The sequence below is a fragment of the Gadus morhua genome, chromosome 10 (genome assembly GCF_902167405.1).
Source record: "Gadus morhua chromosome 10, gadMor3.0, whole genome shotgun sequence".
NCBI lineage: Eukaryota > Metazoa > Chordata > Actinopteri > Gadiformes > Gadidae > Gadus > Gadus morhua.
Window position 1 is genome coordinate 12,585,714 of NC_044057.1, and position 23,753 is coordinate 12,609,466.

Consider the following 23,753-nt stretch of genomic DNA (forward strand, 5'->3'; position numbering starts at 1 on the left):
CTGCTGATCAACACTACGAATGCTGGAAACACACCAGACACACCATGTGAAGTTATTTAACCCGATTATTGTTATTTATATCCGAGATTATTTAATCTAACCCGATCTAAACTCTATCACCCAAACACGGCAGCGTTTGGGTTTCCTACCTCGGACTCCAGCGCAGCCACGGCCGACAACTTTCTTTATTCTGGGTGGAAATAGTAACATAGTTACGCCATTAAATGCTTTTATGGAAACATTTTTAGCGAGAAATGTGCATTTTACTTTCATAATGTTCGCTCGGTGAATGTGAAGGATGTTTGGTTGGATAGTTATGACGAAGAGGGAACGCTCCGTTCACTTGCATGGACAGAGTCTCTGGTTAAGCAACCTCAACGTCTTGGCGGACTATATATCTCCTGATCAACACTACGAATGCAGGAAACACACCAGACACACCATGTGAAGTTATTTAACCCGATTATTGTTATTGATATCCGAGACTATTTAATCGAACCCGATCTAAACTCTATCACCCAAACACGGCGGCGTTTGGGTTTCCTACCTCGGACTCCAGCGCAGCCACGGCCGACAACTTTCTTCAGTCTGGGTGGCAATAGTAACATAGTTACGCCATTAAATGCGTTTATGGAAACATTTTTAGCGAGAAATGTGCATTTTACTTTCGTAATGTTCGCTCGGTGAATGTGAAGGATGTTTGGTTTGATAGTTATGACGAAGAGGGAACGCTCCGTTCACTTGCATGGACATGGACTCATCTAGGCAAGTTACGTAGGCGCGTATGGCGCGTATGCGACCATTTTTGACACAAAATGGTCAAGCAACATTTTTCGCGCGTATCTCGCGTAAAAATTACGCGAGATACACGTCTGGTGTGGCCGCACCTTAAGGCTCATAGTCCTACAGTATGTCAGTAAAACCGTAGGCTAACACTAGTAATACTAAGGCTCATAGTCCTACAGAATGTCAGTAAAACAGTAGGCTAACAATAGTAATACTAAGGCTCATAGTCCTACATTAGGTCAGTAAAACAGTAGGCTAACACTAGTAATACTAAGGCTCATAGTCCTACAGTATGTCAGTAAAACAGTAGGCTAACACTAGTAATTCTAAGGCTCATAGTCCTACAGTATGTCAGTAAAACAGTAGGCTAACACTAGTAATACTAAGGCTCATAGTCCTACAGTATGTCAGTAAAACAGTAGGCTAACACTAGTAATTCTAAGGCTCATAGTCCTACAGTATGTCAGTAAAACAGTAGGCTAACACTAGTAATACTAAGGCTCATAGTCCTACAGTATGTCAGTAAAACAGTAGGCTAACACTAGTAATTCTAAGGCTCATAGTCCTACAGTATGTCAGTAAAACAGTAGGCTAATGCTAGTAAAACTAAGGCACATAGTCTTACAGTAGGTCAGTAAAACAGTAGGCTAACACTAGTAATACTAAGGCTCATAGTCCTACAGTATGTCAGTAAAACAGTAGGCTAACACTAGTAATTCTAAGGCTCATAGTCCTACAGTATGTCAGTAAAACAGTAGGCTAATGCTAGTAAAACTAAGGCACATAGTCTTACAGTAGGTCAGTAAAACAGTAGGCTAACACACGTAATACAATAGGCGGATAGTTCCACAGTAGGTCAGTATAACCGTAGGCTAACACTCGTAACACAGTATTTGATTCCAGTATTGATCCAGCAGGTAGCACCAGGGGCTGCTGTTGCTAGGAGAACCTTCCGGGCTCACGGACTGCCGCTCAAAGGGCAGGCTGTCGCGGGAGAAGATTGTGGTGGATCACCAATAACAGCCGCTGGCATTTTAATTTTGAAAGCTATCCAAAGCCATTATTTTCATTGTCAACAAAGTGTCCTTGCAGTAATAGGATCTTATCTGACAGACCCCAGGAGAGGCCATGCAGCCGTCCTGAAGAGGGCGATTAGCGAAGCCCAAATGAGGCCACAATTACTGCTACATGTAAACTTTGCCTCTGCCTGACTTCCCTTGATATCTAACGGGTTGGCGTGTTGGAGCCACAGGATTCAAACGCCAGGTTAGCCACCCGTATCTGTACAGCCCTTAACTATTCTCACATTCATGAGGAATGGCAGAGCGGGGGGATCCAGGGAGGGTGGGGAGTGCAATGGGCGCCATAACTGACAAACATCATTATTACACAAGCAAACATTGTAAAGACAAAGGTTTTTGAAATGGGTTTTTATCCACGGGGCAGGGATGCTGATGGGGGAGCCAGCTGGTTACGTTCAGCTCAGTCCAGGCTCCCAGTCACGACCACCGCCGCACACTCAAACAGAGACAGAGTTATGGTTTGATGGGTCTCGGCTGACAGGAGACATGTGGGGAACCTCTAATCTGGAGCCTATCTGCAGCGGTGGAGGGGGGGGGGGGGGGGGGCTGCTGCCGGCCAACAGGTCGATGCTGTTGTAATGAGAGCAGAGGGACTCGGAGCAGCCAAATGAGATAGTAAAAAGGTAGGTGTTACGTTTGGATTTGGATTTCTCAGCAGAGTCAGCTTCCCTGATTACGGGGGCCGGCTGTTCCACGATGGGCTCTCAATAAGAGAGCTCTCTGTTTCCTGCAGGTTTCTTTTGAACTTCTGGAATCAATAGAAGGATCCTGAAAACTGCAGGGCGGAGAAGGACAGCATGGAATGATAAGGTTCTCAGGTAGGAATACTAAACTGTGAATTTCAGAGGTATGTAGTAGCACCTTAATATTCGCCCTTGCATAAATTGTCAGCAAAAGGAAGGAGGAGAGAATCTTCATTGTGTGGTTCTAGTTAGGAGTACAGCAGCGCGTTCTGCACATGGCTGGAGGCTGTCCGCCGTGTTTGGTGAACCAGAGTATTATGCATTTAGGTCTCAGTTTACGTGTTCATGAGCATAGCGTTGTTCAACTGTTGGGAGATAGGAGTTAAAAAGAGAGTTTGTTCACCTGTTAGGGAGACGATCCAGCATGCAGGGTGTGGGCTACACTGCCATGTATCAAATCACATGTTACACCGCCATTTATCAAACCTCAGGTTACACCACCATGTATCATACTAGAGGTTACACCACCATGTATCAAACCCCAGGTTACACCACCATGTATCATACTAGAGGTTACACCGCCATGTATCAAACCTCAGGTTATACCACCATGTATCATTCTAGAGATTACACCACCATTTATCAAACCCCAGGTTACACCACCATGTATCATACTAGAGGTTACACCACCATGTATCAAACCCCAGGTTACACCAACATGTATCTTTCTAGAGGTTACACCACCATGTATCAAACCCCGGGTTACACCACCATGTATCATACCCCAGGTTACACCACCATGTATCAAACCTCAGGTTACACCACCATGTATCATACTAGAGGTTACACCACCATGTATCAAACCCCAGGTTACACCACCATTTATCATACTAGAGGTTACACCACCATGTATCATACTAGAGGTTACACCACCATGTATCATACTAGAGGTTACACCACCATGTTTCAAACCCCAGGTTACACCAACATGTATCATACTAGAGGTTACACCACCATGTATCAAACCCCAGGTTACACCACCATGTAACAGACCAGATGTTACACCACCATGTATCAAACCCAAGGTTACACCACCATGTAGCAGACCAGAGGTTACACCACCATGTGCGTACAGAAACTACAGACAAAAAATACATCATTTTACTTTCCTAGACTGAAAGAACCGTCACTTCAGTGTTGAAAATGTGCTTTGTTTACATTATTGACATTAATGCTAAAAGGGTGCTCCTAAATTGTGACGTAAATGCCGGCTGTGGTCTTTTCTAAAAGATCGTCCTAAAAGTTTTACATCAGATAGGTGTGCTACACAGTAGGTTACATTAAGGTGTGCTACAAAGGAAGAACCTGATTTTTCTTTTGCATTCGATTACCAATACAATCAACTAAACCTTAGTTAGACTAATCCCCATAGCAGAGTAATGCATTTTAGAGTTAATGATTGGCCACTCATTAGCTGCCAGTGTCATAAAGCTCATGATAGTTCAATTGATTCCTATTCCCTGGATGTTGGCCTGCTTCTTCCTTACATTAATGAGCGGGCTCCACTTTATCAGAGTAATGGGGTTGACCTTTCGGAGAACTGAACTGATCTCTGCCTTCCAGTGGCGTCACTAGGCTGTTTTATTCGGGGCTAAAGCCCCGGATCTAATTTGATTAGCCCCGAATCTTTTTTGTTAAAAAAATAAAAAAATAAAAAATATATATTTTTTTATATTTTGCTGCATGCAGAGCCTGTGCCATATCCGCACGTCGCACATTCTCCCATTTGTTATGACTCTTGCGTAGTTTACTGCTAGGAATTTCTGTTCTAATGCTCAAGATTTTAAGCCATGAATTGATGAACTTGCATTGAAGAAAATATGTCAGTTTTCTGTGGGCTGTAAGTAGGCCAATCTATGAGGCTAAATAGCATGCCAATATTGATGACTGACTAAGGATGAATGCTAACATGATTTGTTTCTAACTTTTGCCTTAAGTTATAATTTAGCTAACTTGCTAGCTGCCCACCCTTCCAATGGTGGCCGTCATTTCATTACCAATGTTAAGTGTCATAAATAGTTAACACTGGTGGTCATGATTCCTAAAAAGGAAACACCCAAAACATGTGATATGTTTTCAATTTGCAGAAAGTTTTGAAAAATCCAGGATGCCTGAGAGCCTTACTGCATTATATTCCATAATAGTTGTTTCTTTAGGAACCTGAATGTTGTCTTTTCCTTCACAGAAAAAAAAATATTTCCACCATAAAATGATGCAGAAAAGGCACAGATAGATGAATAAGAATCCACCAGAATGCAGGAAATTAAATGTTTGACGCTCAAAAAATCTTTAATTTGTCCCCGAAAATGTTGAAATGAACCTAGCCTATATGACCCTGTACGCAGGTTGTATGCAATATATTCATAGATATGTTGTCTTTACTTTTTGGATTAAAAAGAAGGCATGTCAGTAAACTCTGTGTCGGCCCTTAGTGTGATTATCATTTCATCATAGAGTGGCCCTTTGTGAAAATGAGTTTGACACCCCTGATATAGGTAATGTAAGGTCTGTCTCACTTGTATTCATTTTACTCTGAAATAATTTGAATGGAACTTTAGATGTCTGGGGATAAGCAGCAGTCAGGTAGCAAAGCTATAATTACCTGCCTATTTGGTTTATTTAGGGAAAGCATTATGAAAAAAAATGTGCATGCACAATAAAGTATACAACAAAATTTACCGCGCTCGCACTGTCCTATTCCCTCTTGGGCTAAGCCCCGGATGCTTCAGAAACCTAGAAACGCCCCTGCTGCCTTCTGTGATCGGTATTCAAGGTTATCTATTTTTTGGGTCATTAAACATACATTAATATATACTATAATGTGACCGATGTTCAGTCCATTGTGTAGGCTGCTGGGATACAGAATGAGAATAAACCGATGAGGACAACAGAATAAATCAGTTTGGAGTTCAGAGTTATATCTGGAATAGTAAATATAAAAACAGGACAATCTCCTTGATAGGTGCTGCTGCTCCAGAGGTGAATGAGCTGCCCTCACCCTGACTTAGCTCATACTTAGCTCATACTAAGTCCTCTTACTTAGTTCATACTAAGTCCTCATACTTAGCTCATACTAGGTCCTCATAATTAGCTTGTCCATAGCTCATATTAAGCCTTCCCACTTAACTTCATACTTAATCTCCTTTCTTCACAAATATAAAGCATAGGGTGCGCCATTTGGCTGTTTCTCAGAAACATCCAAAACTCTGCCTCATTTTCCACAAATCTTTGCTCTTGCAATATTAATACTCAACAATAGTCCTAACATTATCCAAAGAAATGGTACACCTGACTTTATTTAACAGTGTTTGAACTGATGCTTTAGAGAATCTAGAATGATATTTGCTCCTTTCAAAAGAGAATGTGGTTACCAGGCAACAAGAAGCAGGTTCAGAAGACGGAGGTAAAAAAGTTGATATCTCTTCTCTTCATCTTTCTGCTCCACCTCTCTGCTTTATCTTTCTGCTCCACCTCTCCCTCCTTCTCTGTGTCTTGCTAGGCTGCTTCTCGCCTCTCACTCGTTCTACTGCACCTCTTTCTCATCCTCTCTCGCCTCCCTTGTTTCTCTTCCACCTGTGAACGTCTTGGTCAGGATCTGAGCTCCTCTTTCAAGGTGCATTGACCATCTGGCACTCATGGAGTTACACTCTTGGGAAGGACTACGGGAGAATATCCCTGGTATCACGAGGTAGGACAACTGGAGAACCTCCTGGTATAATGAGGTAGGACTACTGAAGAACCTCCTGGTATAAAGAGGTTGGACTACTGAGAACATCTCTGGTATCATGAGGTAGGATTACTGAAGAATGTCCCTGGTATCATGAGGTAGGACTACTGAAGTACGTCCCTGGTATCATAAGGTAGGACTATGGAAGAACGTCCTGGTATCATGAGGTAGGACTACATCCCACTCCCCTGGTGGGATGCATGAGGTAGGGTAGTCTCTAAGCTAGTCTCTAGTCTCTAAGGTAGTCTCTAAGGTGGTCTCTAGGGTATGGTGGTGTTTAGGGGCTGTTTAGGTTCTAGAGTAGTCTCTAAGTCCAGAGTAGGGTAGGAGATGTGAGACGGATAGTGTGGGGGGGGTCCATAGATTCAACATCGAGCCGCATTCCGTTTTTTCTACCGAGTGTTCTTTTTTTTACAAAACGCATGACAAATTACAGCCGCTGTTCTGAAACATGGAAATTTATTCTGGCAAATGTTGACACAAACCATTATCCAATTTGAAAGTCTAATCAGACCAAAGGGTTACGTAAGAAAAGAGACAACCTGATCAAAAGAAGCCTTGTGCCGACAAAGAGAATCTCCTCATTGGCCTAGCGGGAGACCGCCGAGGCCTGCCAGGGCCGGCTCAGAGAGTGGGATACTCTGTTACCTTGACTCGCCGCTTTACATCAAAGACATGCAGCTCTCTGCCCAACATCCTCACAACAAGATGCATCATGTGTCATTCCGTGCTGGGAAGCCACAGCTCTATCTAGAGCTCGGGCTGATATAGAACGATCATAAAATAATCACGGATGTATCTCTATGTGATGAAAGAGAAAGGGAAAATACGACGAGAATGTTTTGTTTGTCTCAACGAGGCTGAGGAGAAGCACAATGACAACCAACAACAACCTGCAGAATGAACTATTCTGAGTGTTAGCTGGCTACGGCTGTCCTTCACGGCGGACCCATCCTAGTTCACCAGATACACACTTACTATCTCACTACTAGGACCCACCCTAGTTCACCAGATACACACTTACTATCTCACTACTAGGACCCACCCTAGTTCACCAGATACACACTTACTATCTCACTACTAGGACCCACCCTAGTTCACCAGATACACACTTACTATCTCACTACTAGGACCCACCCTAGTTCACCAGATACACACTTATTATCTCACTACTAGGACCCACCCTAGTTCACCAGATACACACTTACTATCTCACTGCACAGAGGACCAACCCTAGTGCATAGGGAGAATTCACAAAGAAACATATAAACATGCACAACATATATCATAACATAACATACAGAAGTAACATAACAAGATAAAGCAGTAGCAATATGCATCAATAACATAGCATAGAGAACAAACAACACCATATAGCAGTAGTAACATATACCAATAACATAGCAAAGAGAAGGAACAAAAACATATAGCACACCGCAGTAACATACTGTGGAAGCATGGTTGTGTGGGCAGGGACTTTATCACATCTGTTAAATGTTTGATTAAAGTCTCTGTAACTCGTTCATACCCCCCAAGGGGAAAACCTCAGATATCGACCTCAATTCGCCAGTATTTTCTTGGAGGAGTCGTGTAATTAGGACAGGGGAGATGGCATGGAACATGTCCCTTCTACAGAGCAGAAGCATGCAGCAGTCACAGCAATAAGCCAGCGTTACCAGGCTGAAGCCTAAATACTATAGTCACTCTGAGAACAGAGTTAAGTCAACATAGGGATGAGTGTTCTTATTAGTTTACATTGGGTTGAACATCCCTCAGTCTGACATCTTTCTGACACTTCTATCTTCAACAATATTTTCAGACACCGTGGATCATGTAAATGGTCTCCAAACAGACTTCCTCAACACAATAGAGGCGGCTGGGTGTTTTTTGGGTAACAGATTTATCTCACAATAGAGATGTCTGTCAGCCTCCAGAGGAGACACAGCACCTGTCACCTGCTTCAAAGGCTGCCCATGCATCTTGTCAGTCCCTATCGTGCTCTGAGGCTGCCAGCTTTGATTGGTCTATTAACATCTAAGACAGCCAGCATGTAGCCAAGAGCAAAGCCCTCCTAACCCTCTGGACCTTCTGAAACCCTCTGAACCCCTCAAATCACTCTGAAACCCTCTGAATCCCTCTGGTACCTTCTAAAAATCTCTGAAACCATCTAAAACCCTCTGGGACCTACCAAAAATCTCTGAAACCTTCTGAACCACTCAAACCAATCTAAAACCCTCTGAAACCCTCTGAAATCATCTAAAGCCCTCTGGGACCTTTTAAAAACCTCTGAACCCTCTGAAACCCTCTGAAACCATCTAAAACCCTCTGGGACCTTTTAAAACCCTCTGAACCCTCTGAAACCCTCTGAAACCATCTACAACCCTCTGGGACCTTCTAAAACCCTCTTGGACCTTCTAAAACGCTCGTGGACCTTCTAAAACCCTCGGAAAACCCTCTAAACCTAAAACCCTCTGAAACCTCCAGGAACCACCTGGAACCTTCTAAAACCATGGGGACTACAACAGAGTGTATTAAAGCAGGACTACAACAAAGTGTTTATAAGCAGGACTACGACAGTGTGTATTAAATCAGGACTACAACAGAGTGTATTAAAGCAGGTCTACAACAAAGTGTATTTAAGCAGGACTATGACAGTGTGTATTAAAGCAGGACTAAAACAGAGTGTATTAAAGCAGGACTCCGACAGAGTGTATTAAAGCAGGACTACGACAGAGTGTATTAAAGCGGGACTAAGACAGAGTGTATTAAAGCATTACTACAACATATTACAACAAGTGTATTAAAGTGGTGCCCGCTGAGAAGGCCAGGGACAAGCCTGTTCCTCTGGGTTTTATGTTCTATAAAAATAAAAATGCAAACAATGGAGCAGAAATAATTTCGGCTGCTGTCTTCAGCCAGAGGAGATGGGGAATAATGAGCACACATCCAACAATAAAAGTGAAATAATAGCAGGATTAGCAGTGGCCCGAGCCTGCGCTGTATTATTTACTAGCTGGGAGCCCAGTAGCGCTGTAGCTGCAGATAATAGCATTGTCTTCTGCCGGGAATCAAGACGTGGAAACGTCTCGCGCTCTCCCACAGACGGAGACAGGAGACATCATTAGCCAGAGGTATGGCTTCATTTCTCCACCATTCCTTTATTTTATTTCTTCACACTAAATCCTTACTTCATTTCTTTCCACTGTTTCTTCACACCATCTCTTACCTTTTTTTTTTTCTCTGCTTTATTACTTAAGATTATTTAATTTCTTTCCACTGTTTCTTTATGTACAACATTTATTCACTAGAATTGTGAGATGAGGACGAGGATGAGGATATGTGACTTATTCTTTTATTTCTTTACATTATTTCTGCATTTGTCCATCCTGGGCGGGACCATTTGAGGTAATTCGATTTAAACTTGACCATAGTGGAGACGCAAACATGTATTTTACTATTTTACTCTATGAATATAGCTCTAAAGATGTAGCTGCACTATAATTTATCACAGGTGTAGCTCTGTAGATGTAGCTGGACTACAACTAATCACAGGTGTAGCTCTATAGATGGGGCTGGACTATAACTAATCACAAGTGCAGCTCTATAGATATAGCTCTATAGATGTAGCTATGGAGCTGACTGGGTGGGTTAGATGTTATTATCCTGAGAGAGCAGAGGGGTTAGTGGAGAAAGGTCTGTTGGTTCTACAGGGATCTCCAGGACACCAGGTCTCCGGTTCTCAGAAGAAGAGTTAAGGTTTCAAACCAACATTCTGCAGATAGACACAAAGCACTCTTATGGGATCTCTCTCCTGCACTCGCGGTTTAACCGCTCTTAATGTCTCTGAACAGGAAACCGGGTATGATTCAGCTTCCTGCGCTCTGTGAGGTCCCCCCCAGGGGGTCTTCTGGGGCGCAGTTGGACTGGGGTTAGTCTTGGATGAGGATGAGAGGCTTCAGAGCTCCACATAACATCCACAGAGACATGCCTCCTCCAGTCGCTCCAGGGATGAGCCTCCACGGTAGAAGTGCCATTATTGAGAGGTAAGGAGCTCAGCGCCCGTGAGCAGGGCAGGGTTTCGGACCGCAGACTGCTTTGCATTTCCATTCCTCTGAGCCGAGCGGGAGAGGCATCAGGTCCTCAAGAGGATCGCACCTTAAAGCACTGAGGTTCTGCGGGCAGATAACCCTAATGTAGGATCATTCATACCAGCGTTTATTACCTCTTATGTCACCGGGCAGGGGAAGGTGATCTGGAGGGAGAACTAGCATGACTAGATGGATAACCTGTATATATAACTAACCTTTAGGGATAACTAGCATGACTAGATGGATAACCTGTATGTATAACTAACCTGTAGGTAACCTGACGTGATACCAATAACCTGAGTAACTTACCTGAGTATATATATCCCTAACCTGATTATATTAATTAACCTGAGTGAATAAGTAACATTAGTATATATTACTAACCTGCGCATATCTAACTAATTTGGGTGTATCTAAATAACCTGGGTATATCTAATTTGCTGGTCTCCCTCTCTAACGCCATGCTCCTCCTCCTCCTCCTCCTCCTCCCTGTCTGCATCGCTCAGCCCAGCGTCTCTGAAAGGGTTCCTCAGAATGTGCAGCTGCCCTGGCATGGTGCCCGGACGTGAGGCTGTCACTGTGTTGATCCCCTCTCCGTCTCTCTCACTCTCTGTCTCTACCTCCCTCTCTTGCCGCTCTCTCGCTCCTCTCTATCTCTATCCCTCTCCTCCGTCTCCTAACACACTCTCTCTCTCTCTTCCTCTCCTCTGTCTCCTAACACTCTCTCTCGCTCTCTCTCTGTCTCCCTCTCCTCCGTCTCCTAACACTCTCTCTCTCTCTTCCTCTCCTCTGTCTCCTAACACTCTCTCTCTCTCTCTCCCTCTCCTCTGTCTCCTAACACTCTCTCTCTCTCTCCCTCTCCTCTGTCTCCTAACACTCTCTCTCTCTCTTCCTCTCCTCTGTCTCCTAACACTCTCTCTCTCTCCCTCTCTCTCCCTCTCCTCCGTCTCCTAACACTCTCTCTCTCTCCCTCGCCTCTGTCTCCTAACACTCTCTCTCACTGTCTCCTTCTCTCTCTATCCCAGTAGGATAGCTGAGAGAGAATACAGAGTGATAGACCAGGGATCAAAGAGAGAGCGGAGAGAGACCAAAGAGAGACCACATAGAGAGACCGAAGAGAGTGACCACATAGAGAGACCAAAGAGAGAGGGGGACCAGAAAGGGACCAGAAAGAGAGACCATAGGGAGGGATCAGGGCAAGAGAGACCATAATGGGAGCGCAGAGAGAGAAACAAAAGAGAGAGAGACAAGAGAGCCCATGGAGAGACAAGAGACAGACATAGGGCCTGAGAGAGACCATAGAGAGAGACGATGAAGAGAGACAAAAGAGAGACAAGATACCAGAGAGAACATAAAGAGACCAGAGACAGACATAGGACCAGAGAGAGACCAGAGAGAGATCCCAGAGAGAGCCACCAGAGAGAGCCACCAGAGAGAGCCACCAGAGGAGAAGATCTGTATTATTAAACATTGTAAACAACTCAATGGTACAAATACATTTTCATTTATTTCACATACATCTGATTTTTTGTTTACTTTTTAACTTTTCAGAATCTAAATGACTTTACAACAAAATGGGAACCTACCACAACTTTGTTACGGGGGAAAATATGATAGTCACTTTAAAATGGCGCCAAGCATGATCAAAAGAATGGAAGGAGACACAATGAGACAGGACAGCTGATTGGTTCCTCGGCCATACCCACTTCCTCTCAGAGACCGGCTACCTGGTCCAACATGGCGGAGGTTTCAAACGCTCGCCCCGCCCACGTATCGATCAAGGACTCCGTTCGGAAACCTTCTGAATGTTTGATAAATAAAATATTTGTATATTTAATAATAATATATATAAATATAAATATACCATAATGTGGAGTCAATCGAGGAACAGGTTTCATATCTGATGGTCCCCCACAGAAGCCTTCCTGCTCCAGGTCTGCTTGAAGCTCCAGGATTACACATCCTATGAGTATTGCTATGAGTTGTTCTTCAGGATGGATACGTACGAACATGGACACAATGAAGCAGGGGTACACATGTGCAAAGTACCGAACATAGGGAGGGATGGGCGTGGCTCTGCAGAGTGAGAGAAGAAGCATGGAGCAAGACTAAGGTCGAGTAATAGCTTGGATACAAATGTTCACTGTACACGGTTCAGCCAAGTCTGGGGCCCCAAACGGCCGTGATTGTTTGCCTTCTTTTTTTAATACATTCCCAAAAGCAGGAGGTCCTTTACTTTCAGTATTTGTGGTGCGGATGTCCGTCGCCCCTTCCATAAATTGAAGAAGTTGTCGCTCTGGCAACGACGCGAGAACACATGTCAACTTTAATGCATTTCGGGAATCACAAGATCACGCAATCCCCTTCCTCGCCCCTCATCGCTCCCGACGCCAGGAGGGCGCTCCATCCCGTCTACAATAAAAATACATAATCTTCTCCGGCATCTGAATGTCCTCTGGATTCCCGTCTCTAAAAAAGCGGTTACATCATCTTCATGTTGAAGCGGCGTGGCCCGGCCTGTGCGTCGGCCGAATCCACGTTGGTCCCGTTGGACTTGGAGCGCGGAACATACTCCACGTCAATGTTGTTTTTATGCTTCCCTTTGCCCCGGCTCCACACAAACAGGAGCAGGAAGCAGAACAACACTACCCCAAGGAAGGTGAAGCAGCCCATGGCCGTCGACACCAGGATAGTCTTAAGGTCCAAGCCCAGGGTGATGTTGGCGGTGCCGTTGCCGGTGGCATTGCCGGTGTCGGCGTGGTACTGGGTCCTGTTGGCGTAGAGCGACCCTAAGCTCTTCACCGCCAGCGAGGTCATCAGGGAGTCGTTCCCCGCTGTGTTGGACGCCAGGCAGAGGTACACGCCGCTGTCCTGTACCTCCGCCGACACGATCTCCAGCGTCCCGTTGCCGTGGACGCGGACCCTCCCGTGGCTTTTGCTGGTGAGCAGGCGTCTCCTCGGCGACAGCCAGGACACGGTGGGCCGTGGGGTCCCTTCGGCCGTACAGCGCAGCAGGGCCTGCTGGCCCTCGTCCACCGTCACCGTCTGCGTCCGGTTCTCCCGGATCTTGGGCTTGGTGCACGTCACATAGTAGGACAGCAGCATCTCCTTGAACTCCTTGAAGGCGCGGCCGCGGATCCCCTCTGGTGTGCTGCACTCCGGCTGCGCCTCGCCGAAGAACACGAACTGACGCTTCTGGAGGAGCCACATGAGCCGGCAGTCGCACACCAGGGGGTTGTGGTCGATCAGCAGCACCTCCAAGGCCTCGGGCGCCTGGAACACACCCTTCTCCAGGGTGTCCAGGTGGTTGTGGGACACGTTGAGGATCCGGAGCCAGCGGAGGCCCTGGAAGGCGTGGGGCTCGATGCTGGACAGCTGCGCCCCCACCAGGTGCAGCTCCCGCAGCCGCACCAGCTCCAGCAGCATCCCCGCCTCGATGTGGCGGATGCGGTTGAAGGACAGGTTGAGGTGCGTCAGGAAGGGCAGGTGCTTCAGCGCCTGGGAGGGGAAGGCGGACAGGTTGGTGTTGGTAATGAAGAGGGTGGTCAGGTTGAGGCCATGCAGGGAGTTGACCGGGACCAGGTCCAGGGAGGGCCAATTGTCGATCTCTAGGTGCTGCAGGCGGAACAGCTTCTTGAAGGAGTACGGGTGCAGGGAGCTGATGCCGAGGTGCCTCAGGTGGAGGCTCACCAGGTTGTGCAGGTGGGACAGCGCCTCCGTGGGCACCACGCTCAGGTTGCACCGCTCCAGAGTCAGTATCTCCAGGCTGGAGAGTCCGCTGAATGCACGGTGAGAAATGTAAACCAGGTCGTTGTCCCCCACCTCCAGGAACCTCAGGTTGTGCAGGTCCTGGAACATGTAATCCAACAGGATCACTATCTTGTTATCGCTGATGTCCAGCCTTGTGAGGTTGGTCAATCCTGTGAACACTCCCAGGGGGATCAGCTTGATGCGGTTGCTCTTGAGGCTGAGCGTGTGCATGGTGAACAGAGCGTTGAAGGCGCCCGGCTCCACGTAGCTCACGATGTTCCCGCTCAGGTCCAGCTCCTCCAGACCGGGGAAGGCAGAAAAGTCGTCGGGGTTGATCATGGTCAGCTTGTTCTTGCTGAGGTCCAGGAGCCGAGTCTCGATGGGGATGCCGTCTGGGATGCTTGGCATGCGCTTGCGGTGGCAGACCACCCCCTTGCTCTGGGCGGAGCACTCGCAGCGGGATGGACAGCCCCGAGCGGCACCGAGCAGGACCGCCAGCAGGGCCAGACCCAGGAACAGGGGCCAGCATGAGGCCATCATGACTCCGGTCGAAGTCCACCCTGTCACGGCTCTGCAGAGAGATCAGGAGACAGGGTTAGAGCTGATACACAGTTTTATGTTTAAAATGACCAGAGACCTAATGATAACCCTACATATCACCTAACCCTACTAACCCCAGCCCTACAAATCCTACCCTATAACCACAGCCCTTACCCTACTTATAACCTAACTCTTTTAACACATACCCCCCTAAGACTAACCCTACTTACCATTACAATACTAACTCTTTACCCTACTATCCCTAACCATATCATCCCCACCCTAATAACCCAACTAGGGGTGTCCTGGACACCTGGAGAGAAAGTGTTAGCGGTGTCTGCATGGTTTAATCTGATGTTCCTCTTTGAATATGATCAGTCAGTGGGGTTCTCCACGGCTGTCTCCAGGCCAGACACAGCGAGAAATGACTGCCTCCACAAACTAATTTACAATATGAAAAAAATATGTGCTTTTATGTCAGCATCTGCATCCAATTGGACAGAAAATAAAAGCAACTTCATAGTAGCCTATATTTTCTGTCCAATATCTATACTTGTATACAATATCGTATGAAAATATAATACACTGTGGTTTATAGAAACAATCTGAATTCAGTGGGCAGTCTATGTGCAGGCGGAGAGCTCTGTCTGATAACGATATTCCCATCGTGACACAACCCCATCAATAAAGAGACTGTACAAGCGTTTGACACATCAACACAGCGTCAATTTATCAGAACAGCGAACATGGACTACTGAGCTACAACAGAGAGAGCCATCTCACCGGCAGTGTACGAAACAACAGCTGCTGTTGGCACACTTTGAAGTTGACTTTTTTTGGAACCATCTTTAATATTTTTGAAAGGCTGCCAAACTCTGGAAGTTTTTTCCTCATATGTTGTATTCTGCCAGACTTGCGGTCTAGAATGTGCTCTACTTAGGAAATCAAAGGATTGGATACAGCCACTGCCATTACACAAAGGGGTTATTAAACTAACAATAAGGACGTTTATTGAAAGCGAAACAAAACATAACAGAGAATTGCACACAGAAATCTTGGAGGATCTCCTCGAGAGACTGAGTACGCTGTAGTATCATCCAACACCCCCATCTTCCTCATGGAACATCCCGCCGCTACTATACTGTGGTACCATGCAACACCCCATCTTCCTCATGGAATATCCCGTTGCTACACAAGCAACATGACATGGTGATTAGACGATTGAAGACGGATTCGACTAAATGTCTTTCTGTCAAAGATTTGAGGGGGACCCCTAACCCAAAACATGCTAACCCTTACTAACCCAATCCTACTAACCCCTACCCTACTAACCCAACCCTACTAAGCCCAACCCTACTAAACCCAAGCATACTAGCATAACCCTACTAACCAAACCCTACTAACCCAACCTGACTAACCCAACCCTACTAACCCAAACCATGCTTACCCTAACCCTACTAACCAAACCCTACTAACCCAACCTGACTAACCCAACCATACTGACCCAAACCATGCTTACCCTAACCAAAATTAGCCTTACTATGCTAACCCTTACCATACTAACCCTAACCATACTAACCCAACCCTACTAACCCAACCATTCTGACCCAAACCATGCTTACCCTAACCATAATTAGCCTTACTATGCTAACCCTGAACATACTAACCCTAACCATACTTACCCAACCCTACTAACCCAACCATACTGACCCAAAGCATGCTTACCCTAACCATACTTAGCTTTACTATGCTAACCCTGAACATACTAACCCCTTCAAGCCCTATTAACCTTTACACTTGCAGGCTTATCAGCATGGAGCTCAAATTAAAACCTTCATATTTTACAATAATCAATAATAGACATAAATGCATCATGGTTTCTCACAATGAATAGTCTAAACAAACACCTTTGTAAACAAAGGTATGTATCGTATCTGTGAGACGTCTCTTCAATGGAGCTTGTGTTTGAAAGAAGCACAAAGCAGAGTCAACCTGGTGAATGAAATGGTTTGTTAAGATATGCAGAGCAGCCCCTCTAAGCCTTCCCTCCTCCTCGGGAAGGTCCTCATCAGCACCGCGGCCCTGGGAGGACAGATAACGCCTAATGGATCCTGACTCAGCAACTCTCTCAGCAGCCTGCTCACGGCCTGTGTGCTGAGGCGGTGTGGAAACACGGATTATCACAGACAACCTATGGCTGATCACAGGCAGCTGATCCATGGGAGAAATCCAATCGACTTTTGGAATGAAGTGTTTTTGATCCACATATTGTTGACTGTTGACTGTTGCCTTTACAAGGTAATTTACAAATCAATGGGAACAAACAAGACCCTTTCCTCCTATAACTCCCTGCAGAGGCTTCATGGACCGGTATTGAACAAAGTCATGTCAATAAAGAGAGAGGGGAGAGTGAGTGGAGAGAACGCTGTGGGAGAACAGCTTCCACACACAGGAGCAATACCCGGTAGACAAGGTAGGGTGCTCTGAAACAAGGTAGGACACTCTAGAACATGATTGGGTGCTCAAGAAAATGGCAGAAGGTCTATTCAACATGGTAGGACCCTGTACAACATGCTATGACACACACACAATGGAATTGTAATCATTGTGTGAGTCTTCAAATGGTTTAATTCTGTCGATGAGTAATTGTCACCAGCATAATTGCAAGATAAAGCTATTAAACTGTCATGTATTGAATTAATCCCTGAGCCGGCTGTGGCAGACGTGGAGGTTCGATCACTGAGGAGCGGAGCGGGATACTGTGAAGTCTCAGGGCTTTGCATGAATTATGATAACAATAACGACTAAACTAAAACATGTTTTTGCCCTCATCATAAGCAGAATTGTTAATTGTAAATCCTGCTCTCAGGGTTGCACTGGCCAGAAGGAGCAGTGAGGACCAGTGGGCCTAATAGGGATCAATGTGAGCATAAATCTGTGGAGCAGCGAAACAGAAGAGTGCCCGAGGCCAGCGGCGGCCTTCTGCTTCAGCACACAGTGCCCAAACCAACTCATCCACGCAACTAAGCCCACTAATTACAGCAGACGCCGCTTGATTAACTCTGACGCTCCTTTGATATTTCTGACAACACCCTATGGCAACTAACCCTAAATACCCTAACCGTAGTACCACAAGAACCGTAAACCTTAATACCCTAACCGTAGTACCACAAGATCCCTAACCCGAAATGCCCTAACCGTAGTACCACAAGAACCCTAACCCTTAATACCCTAACCGTAGTACCACAAGAACCCTAACCCTTAATACCCTAACCGTAGTACCACAAGAACCCTAACCCTTAATACCCTAACCGTAGTACCACAAGAACCCTAACCCTAAATACCCTAACCGTAGTACCACAAGAACCCTAACCCTTAATACCCTAACCGTAGTACCACAAGAACCCTAACCCTTAATACCCTAACTGTAGTACCACAAGAACCCTAACCCTTAATACCCAAACCGTAGTACCACAAGAACCCTAACCCTTAATACCCTAACCGTAGTACCACAAGAACCCTAACCCTAAATACCCTAACCGTAGTACCACAAGAACCCTAACCCTTAATACCCTAACCGTAGTACCACAAGAACCCTAACCCTTAATACCCTAACCGTAGTACCACAAGAACCCTAACCCTAAATACCCTAACCGTAGTACCACAAGAATCCTAACCCTTAATACCCTAACCGTAGTACCACAAGAACCCTAACCCTAAATACCCTAACCGCAGTACCACAAGAACCCTAACCCGATATACCATAACTGCAGTATCACAAGAACCCTAACCCGATATACCCTAGCCGCAGTACCACAAGAACCCTAACCCTAATTACACTAACCGCAGTACCACAAGAACCCTAACCCTAAATATCCCAACCGTAGTACCACAAGAACCCTAACCCAAGTACCCTTACCTTGGTACCCAGACCCAAGAACCCTAAGCCTAAGAATCCTTACTCTAGCCCTTTCACATTTCTTACAACAGAAGCCGTGCAGAGTTCCTACACCTACAAGCTATTCATTTGGTAATTTATATTAATGAGCCTGTTCAGTAACATTATGCTGATGAACTGTACGATGCATCTATAAAACAATCCATGATTATATGAATACGACTAATCACTAATGCATCAAACAACTACGGGGACAATACCATTAAGTATTATCCGCTAATAATGTTACAATATAAGAACATGAACATCCAATCCTATCGTTATGAGTCGTGGTGTTTCCTGCGTCCAAACTTAAGTTTTCCATTGTGTTTGCTATCAGCTCTGCTCACCATCATCTTTCTCATCACCGAGTGCTCTAATGGAACTAGTTTGTGTAAATGCCAGTCGTTCCTGGAATAGACACAGTTCAGAACAATGTAGAGCCGGGACCTCAGCCTAACAAGTCACACTACTGAATCACCACGAGCTGCAGGCGATGAGTAGGGCTGCTGCCTCGCAGCCCAGCCTTCCTCCTCATGACAAACACACAAATAGGCCAGCATTGTCTGTTTGTTTGGAGTGAACAAAATGAAATGCTGCAATCTGTGGACGTAAGAATGCACATATGGATGAGAGTCATTACTGAGGCAGACTCGATAGACTGAACACAGACCTGTGTAACGGCTTGGTTATGTTTAACAAGACTCTAGACTAGAGAGTCTATAGACCATAGCCCTTAGATCTAACGTAGACCTCCTTTACATTTACATTCAGGGCATTTAGCAGACACTTTTATCACAAGCGACTTACGATTAGTAAATTGTCAGAAGAAGATAAACAACAATATATCGCTGTCGGTACAGTAAGGATGTTCATAGAACCGGGTTAACCCATTCCCCGTATACAACAAAGATAGCTAGGATATGCTACACAATGCTAAGTACTATTTTTTAAGTGCTAGGACGTACAACATACAATAAGTGCGTACATTAAGTGCGTACATTAATTACCTGCATATGGTAAAGTTTTAACAAGACAGACTCTATAGAGTACAGACCTCAGATTGAACATAGACCTGTGTTATGGCATGATAATGTTTTAACAAGATATTCAAGACAGACTTCTAAATACTGCAGACTTTAAATAAAACTGTATTACCACATAATAATGTTTTATCAAGATAGTCAAAACGGGAACAGAATGTGTTAATCACATGTGTCTCACCTCCTCCCCTCCTCTCCAATTCCCTCCTACCTCCTCCATCCTCCCCTCCTCTCCTCCTCCCTCATCCCCTCCTCTCTCCTCTCTGTTCTTCTGTGACCTGCTAAACGACGAGTCTGTTCTAAGACATCATGTGCTGAGCTACACTATTCCTGACAGTCGTTGCGGCGTCAGTTTTAAGGACACTTTTGGAATTATTCATGAAGGCACCAGCCCCCGCTGTAGAGGAACCTGTTATTTTCTCTGTCTCGGGTCATGAGAGAACCATAGACCACTTGATTGTTATCTCTTCAACTAATCAATATCGCAACCTTTGCCCTACAATAACACTGTTACCGTTCCATTACGGCTGTAGGCTATATTCTCCCAGGAAGGTGATTCTATTCTCAGATAAGCGCCATAAATCTATCGTGAGCTACACGGTAGATCTAGAACCCTTCCACTGGCACTCTTTATTAACACAAATGCCATTTACTGTTTTAATTATAACGTCTCTCTTGCTATTTCTACATTTGTTTCTTTTACTTCTATATTATGTCCACAAACAGCACCTTATGTCACTACGTAATGTGCTGTTAATGTGGATGATGTTTGAACAACATTATCAACATGTGGTTAATGTTGAAAATGTTTTGACAACATTAACAACATGTTGATGATGTTGTAAAAATATTATCAACATCAAGAATACAGCAGGGTTTTACAGATGTTAGGTTTCCATGGTAAGAAAGAAGCAGAATGGATGCAGAACGGTAGACGATGAAGATTGATGATGTTGATGATGAGGATGATGATGATGATGATGATGATGATGATGAGGATGATCAGAATCAAACGATACGAATCAGAATGGACGGCGGCCCAGACCGTAGTACACCTGTGAAGGGCCAATCAGAGCAGAGCGTGGCTGAGCGGGGTCAGGGGGAAAGAGAGGGGCGGGGCATAGCGGAGGGGGGAGGGTCCCCCAGGGAGGAGTCAAGATGGCCACTTTCACAGTCACTCCCGGGGGACACGGTCACAAAGATGTCCGCTCCTTATTGGCCTTCGATCGCCATGGTGATGGAGACGAGAGGAGCTCTGGAACGGCCGCTGGCTGATTGCGGCCGTAACGCTGAAATATATACCTGATGTGATGTGAGAGGTTCTGTTCCCTTCCAAAGTGTCCATCGTTGATGTATGCTCATTGTGGACCCATGTTTACGTTTGGTCTTCTTCTCTTGGGCAGATAACTCTGACCCCAATGACCTCTAAACCTGGGATCTGATTGGTCCTGGTGATGAGGTCATGTTTATCCTGGTGATGAGGTCATGGTGATGAGGTCATGGTGATGAGGTCATGTTTAGCCTGGTGATGAGCTCATGGTGATGAGCTCATGGTGATGAGGTCATGGTGGGTGGGGTATGTTTAGCCTGTTTCCTTAAAGTGATACAGCTCTAAGCTAGTAGTACTGAGCTACTAGCACTCAACTACCAACAGTATGCTAAGCTACTAGCACTAGGCTGCAAACAGTACGCTAAATAACTAGCACTAAGCTACCTACAATACGCTATGGAACTAGCACTAACCTACCTACAGTACGCTAAGCTACTATCACTAAGCTACCAACAGTACACAAATGAACTAGCGCTAAGCTACCAACAGTACACAAATCAACTAGCACTAAGCTACCAACAGTACGCTAACGAACTAGCACTAGGTGAAAAATATAAAATAAGTTCCAATAAAGAAATGTGATGAATGAGGCACAATCCGATGAAAGAAAAACCTGTTGAACAAAACTATGAAAATAATTGAAGTGCTGAGTGTGTCTGCCATAGCGGTGAGGGTGAGGCCGGGCCACTATCTCGTTAGCGCTCTAATTAAACCCCAGAGTGTGCAGCAGGCTGGTCCAATGCACCACCTCCACATTGTAAACAGCATCAAAGTGTTGTAGTAAACACATTGTCCTGTTCCCCCGGGAACCATTAATCAGCTCCTGGAGCAGTCCGCCGCATGCTGGAGGAATTACTGCCTAACCCCACCTACTATCTACCCTCGTAAACCTACTGCCTAACCCTACCTACTGCCTACCCTACTAAACCTATTGCTTAACCCTACCTACTGCCTACCCTACTAAACCCACTGCCTAATCCTACCTACTATCTATCCTACTAAACCTACTGCCTTACCCTACCTACTGCCTACCCTACTAAACTCACTGCCTAATTCTACCTACCCTACTAAACCTACTGCTTAACCCTACCTACTAGCTAACTTACTAAACCCACTACCTAACCCTACCTAATATCTACCCTCGTAAACCTACTGCCTAACCCCTGCCTACTGCCTACCCTACTAAACCCACTGCCTAATTCTACGTACTAGTTACCCTATCTACTACCTACCCTAAAAAAACTACTGCCTAAGCCTACTAAACCTACTGCCTGGCATACTAAACCAAGTGCCTAACCCTACCTACTGAGTAAACCTACCTACTGCCTACCCTCGTAAACCTACTGCCTAACCCCATCTACTACCTACCCTACTAAACCTACTGCCTAACCCTACCTACTGACTAAACCTATACTGCCTACCCTCGTAAACCTACTGCCTAACCCCATCTACTGCCTACCCTACTAAACCTAGTGCCTAATCCTACTGCCTAACCCTACCTACTAGCTAACTTACTAAACCTTACTGCCTAACCCTTCCTACTAGCTCAGCTGCTAAACCTTACTACCTACCCCTACCTACGACTTAACCCTACCTACTAGCTAACCTGCTAAACCCATGTGTCTAACCACTCCTATTAGCTGAAATGTGTGTCTAACCCCAACCTTCATCTCCATTGATCTGCATACAGGGTTTGATCTGTGAACACCCGGACGGGTTCAGTGTTAGTTGATGAATGGGTTGTTGATGAATGGTTCAGTGTTGGTTGATGAATAAGTTGTTGATGAATGGCTGGGTTCAGTGTTGGTCGATGAATGGCTGGGTTCAGTGTTGGTTGATGAATGGTTCAGTGTGGGTTGATGAATGGGTTGTTGATGAACGGCTGAGTTCAGTGTTGGTTGATGAATGGCTGGGTTCAGTGTTGGTTGATGAATGGTTCAGTGTGGGTTGATGAATGGGTTGTTGATGAATGGCTGAGTTCAGTGTTGGTTGATGAATGGCTGGGTTCAGTGTTGGTTGATGAATGGTTCAGTGTTGGTTGATGAATGGGTTGTTGATGAATGGCTGGGTTCAGTGTAGGTTGATGAATGGCTTGGTTCAGTGTTGGTTGATGAATGGTTCAGTGTTGGATGATGAATGGGTTGTTGATGAATGGCTGGGTTCAGTGTTGGTTGATGAATGGCTGGGTTCAGTGTTGGTTGATGAATGGTTCAGTGTTGGTTGATGAATGGGTTGTTGATGAATGGCTGGGTTCAGTGTTGGTTGATGAATGGCTGGGTTCAGTGTTGGTTGATGAATGGTTCAGTGTTGGTTGATGAATGGGTTGTTGATGAATGGCTGGGTTCAATGTTGGTTGATGAATAGCTGGGTTCAGTGTTGGTTGATGATTGGTTCAGTGTTGGTTGATGAATGGTTCAGTGTTGGTTGATGAATGGGTTGTTGATGAATGGCTTGGTTCAGTGTTGGTTGATGAATAGGCTGTTGATGAATGGCTGGGTTCAGTGTTGGTTGATGAATGGTTTGTTGATCCTCAGTGGAACAGAGGAAGCAGAACAATGTGTTGTAATCCTCCGATGTTCATCACATCTCCCATCAATCAACCCGCGGTTCTGAGACCAAAGACGCACTGAATAAAACATCCAACCCAACACAACTTCTGGTCCTAAACACAAAACAATCCTCCCTTGGTGTTTCCACGGGCGAGGAGATATGTGCTCAAATCTCTAC

The 23,753-nt window shown here is 45.4% G+C and overlaps 1 protein-coding gene across 1 annotated transcript in view; it reads right to left on the minus strand.

Annotated features, from left to right (window-relative positions):
- Positions 1-11,914: 11,914 nt before the first annotated feature.
- lingo2 (leucine rich repeat and Ig domain containing 2) overlaps positions 11,915-23,753 on the minus strand; it is an 81,034-nt gene continuing 69,195 nt past the window's right edge. Inside the window, exon 4 of the mRNA XM_030368938.1 lies at positions 11,915-14,747. Coding sequence (XP_030224798.1) covers positions 12,908-14,716 — 1,809 coding nt within the window. The 5' untranslated portion in view covers positions 14,717-14,747 and the 3' untranslated portion in view covers positions 11,915-12,907. The remainder of the gene's footprint in view (positions 14,748-23,753) is intronic.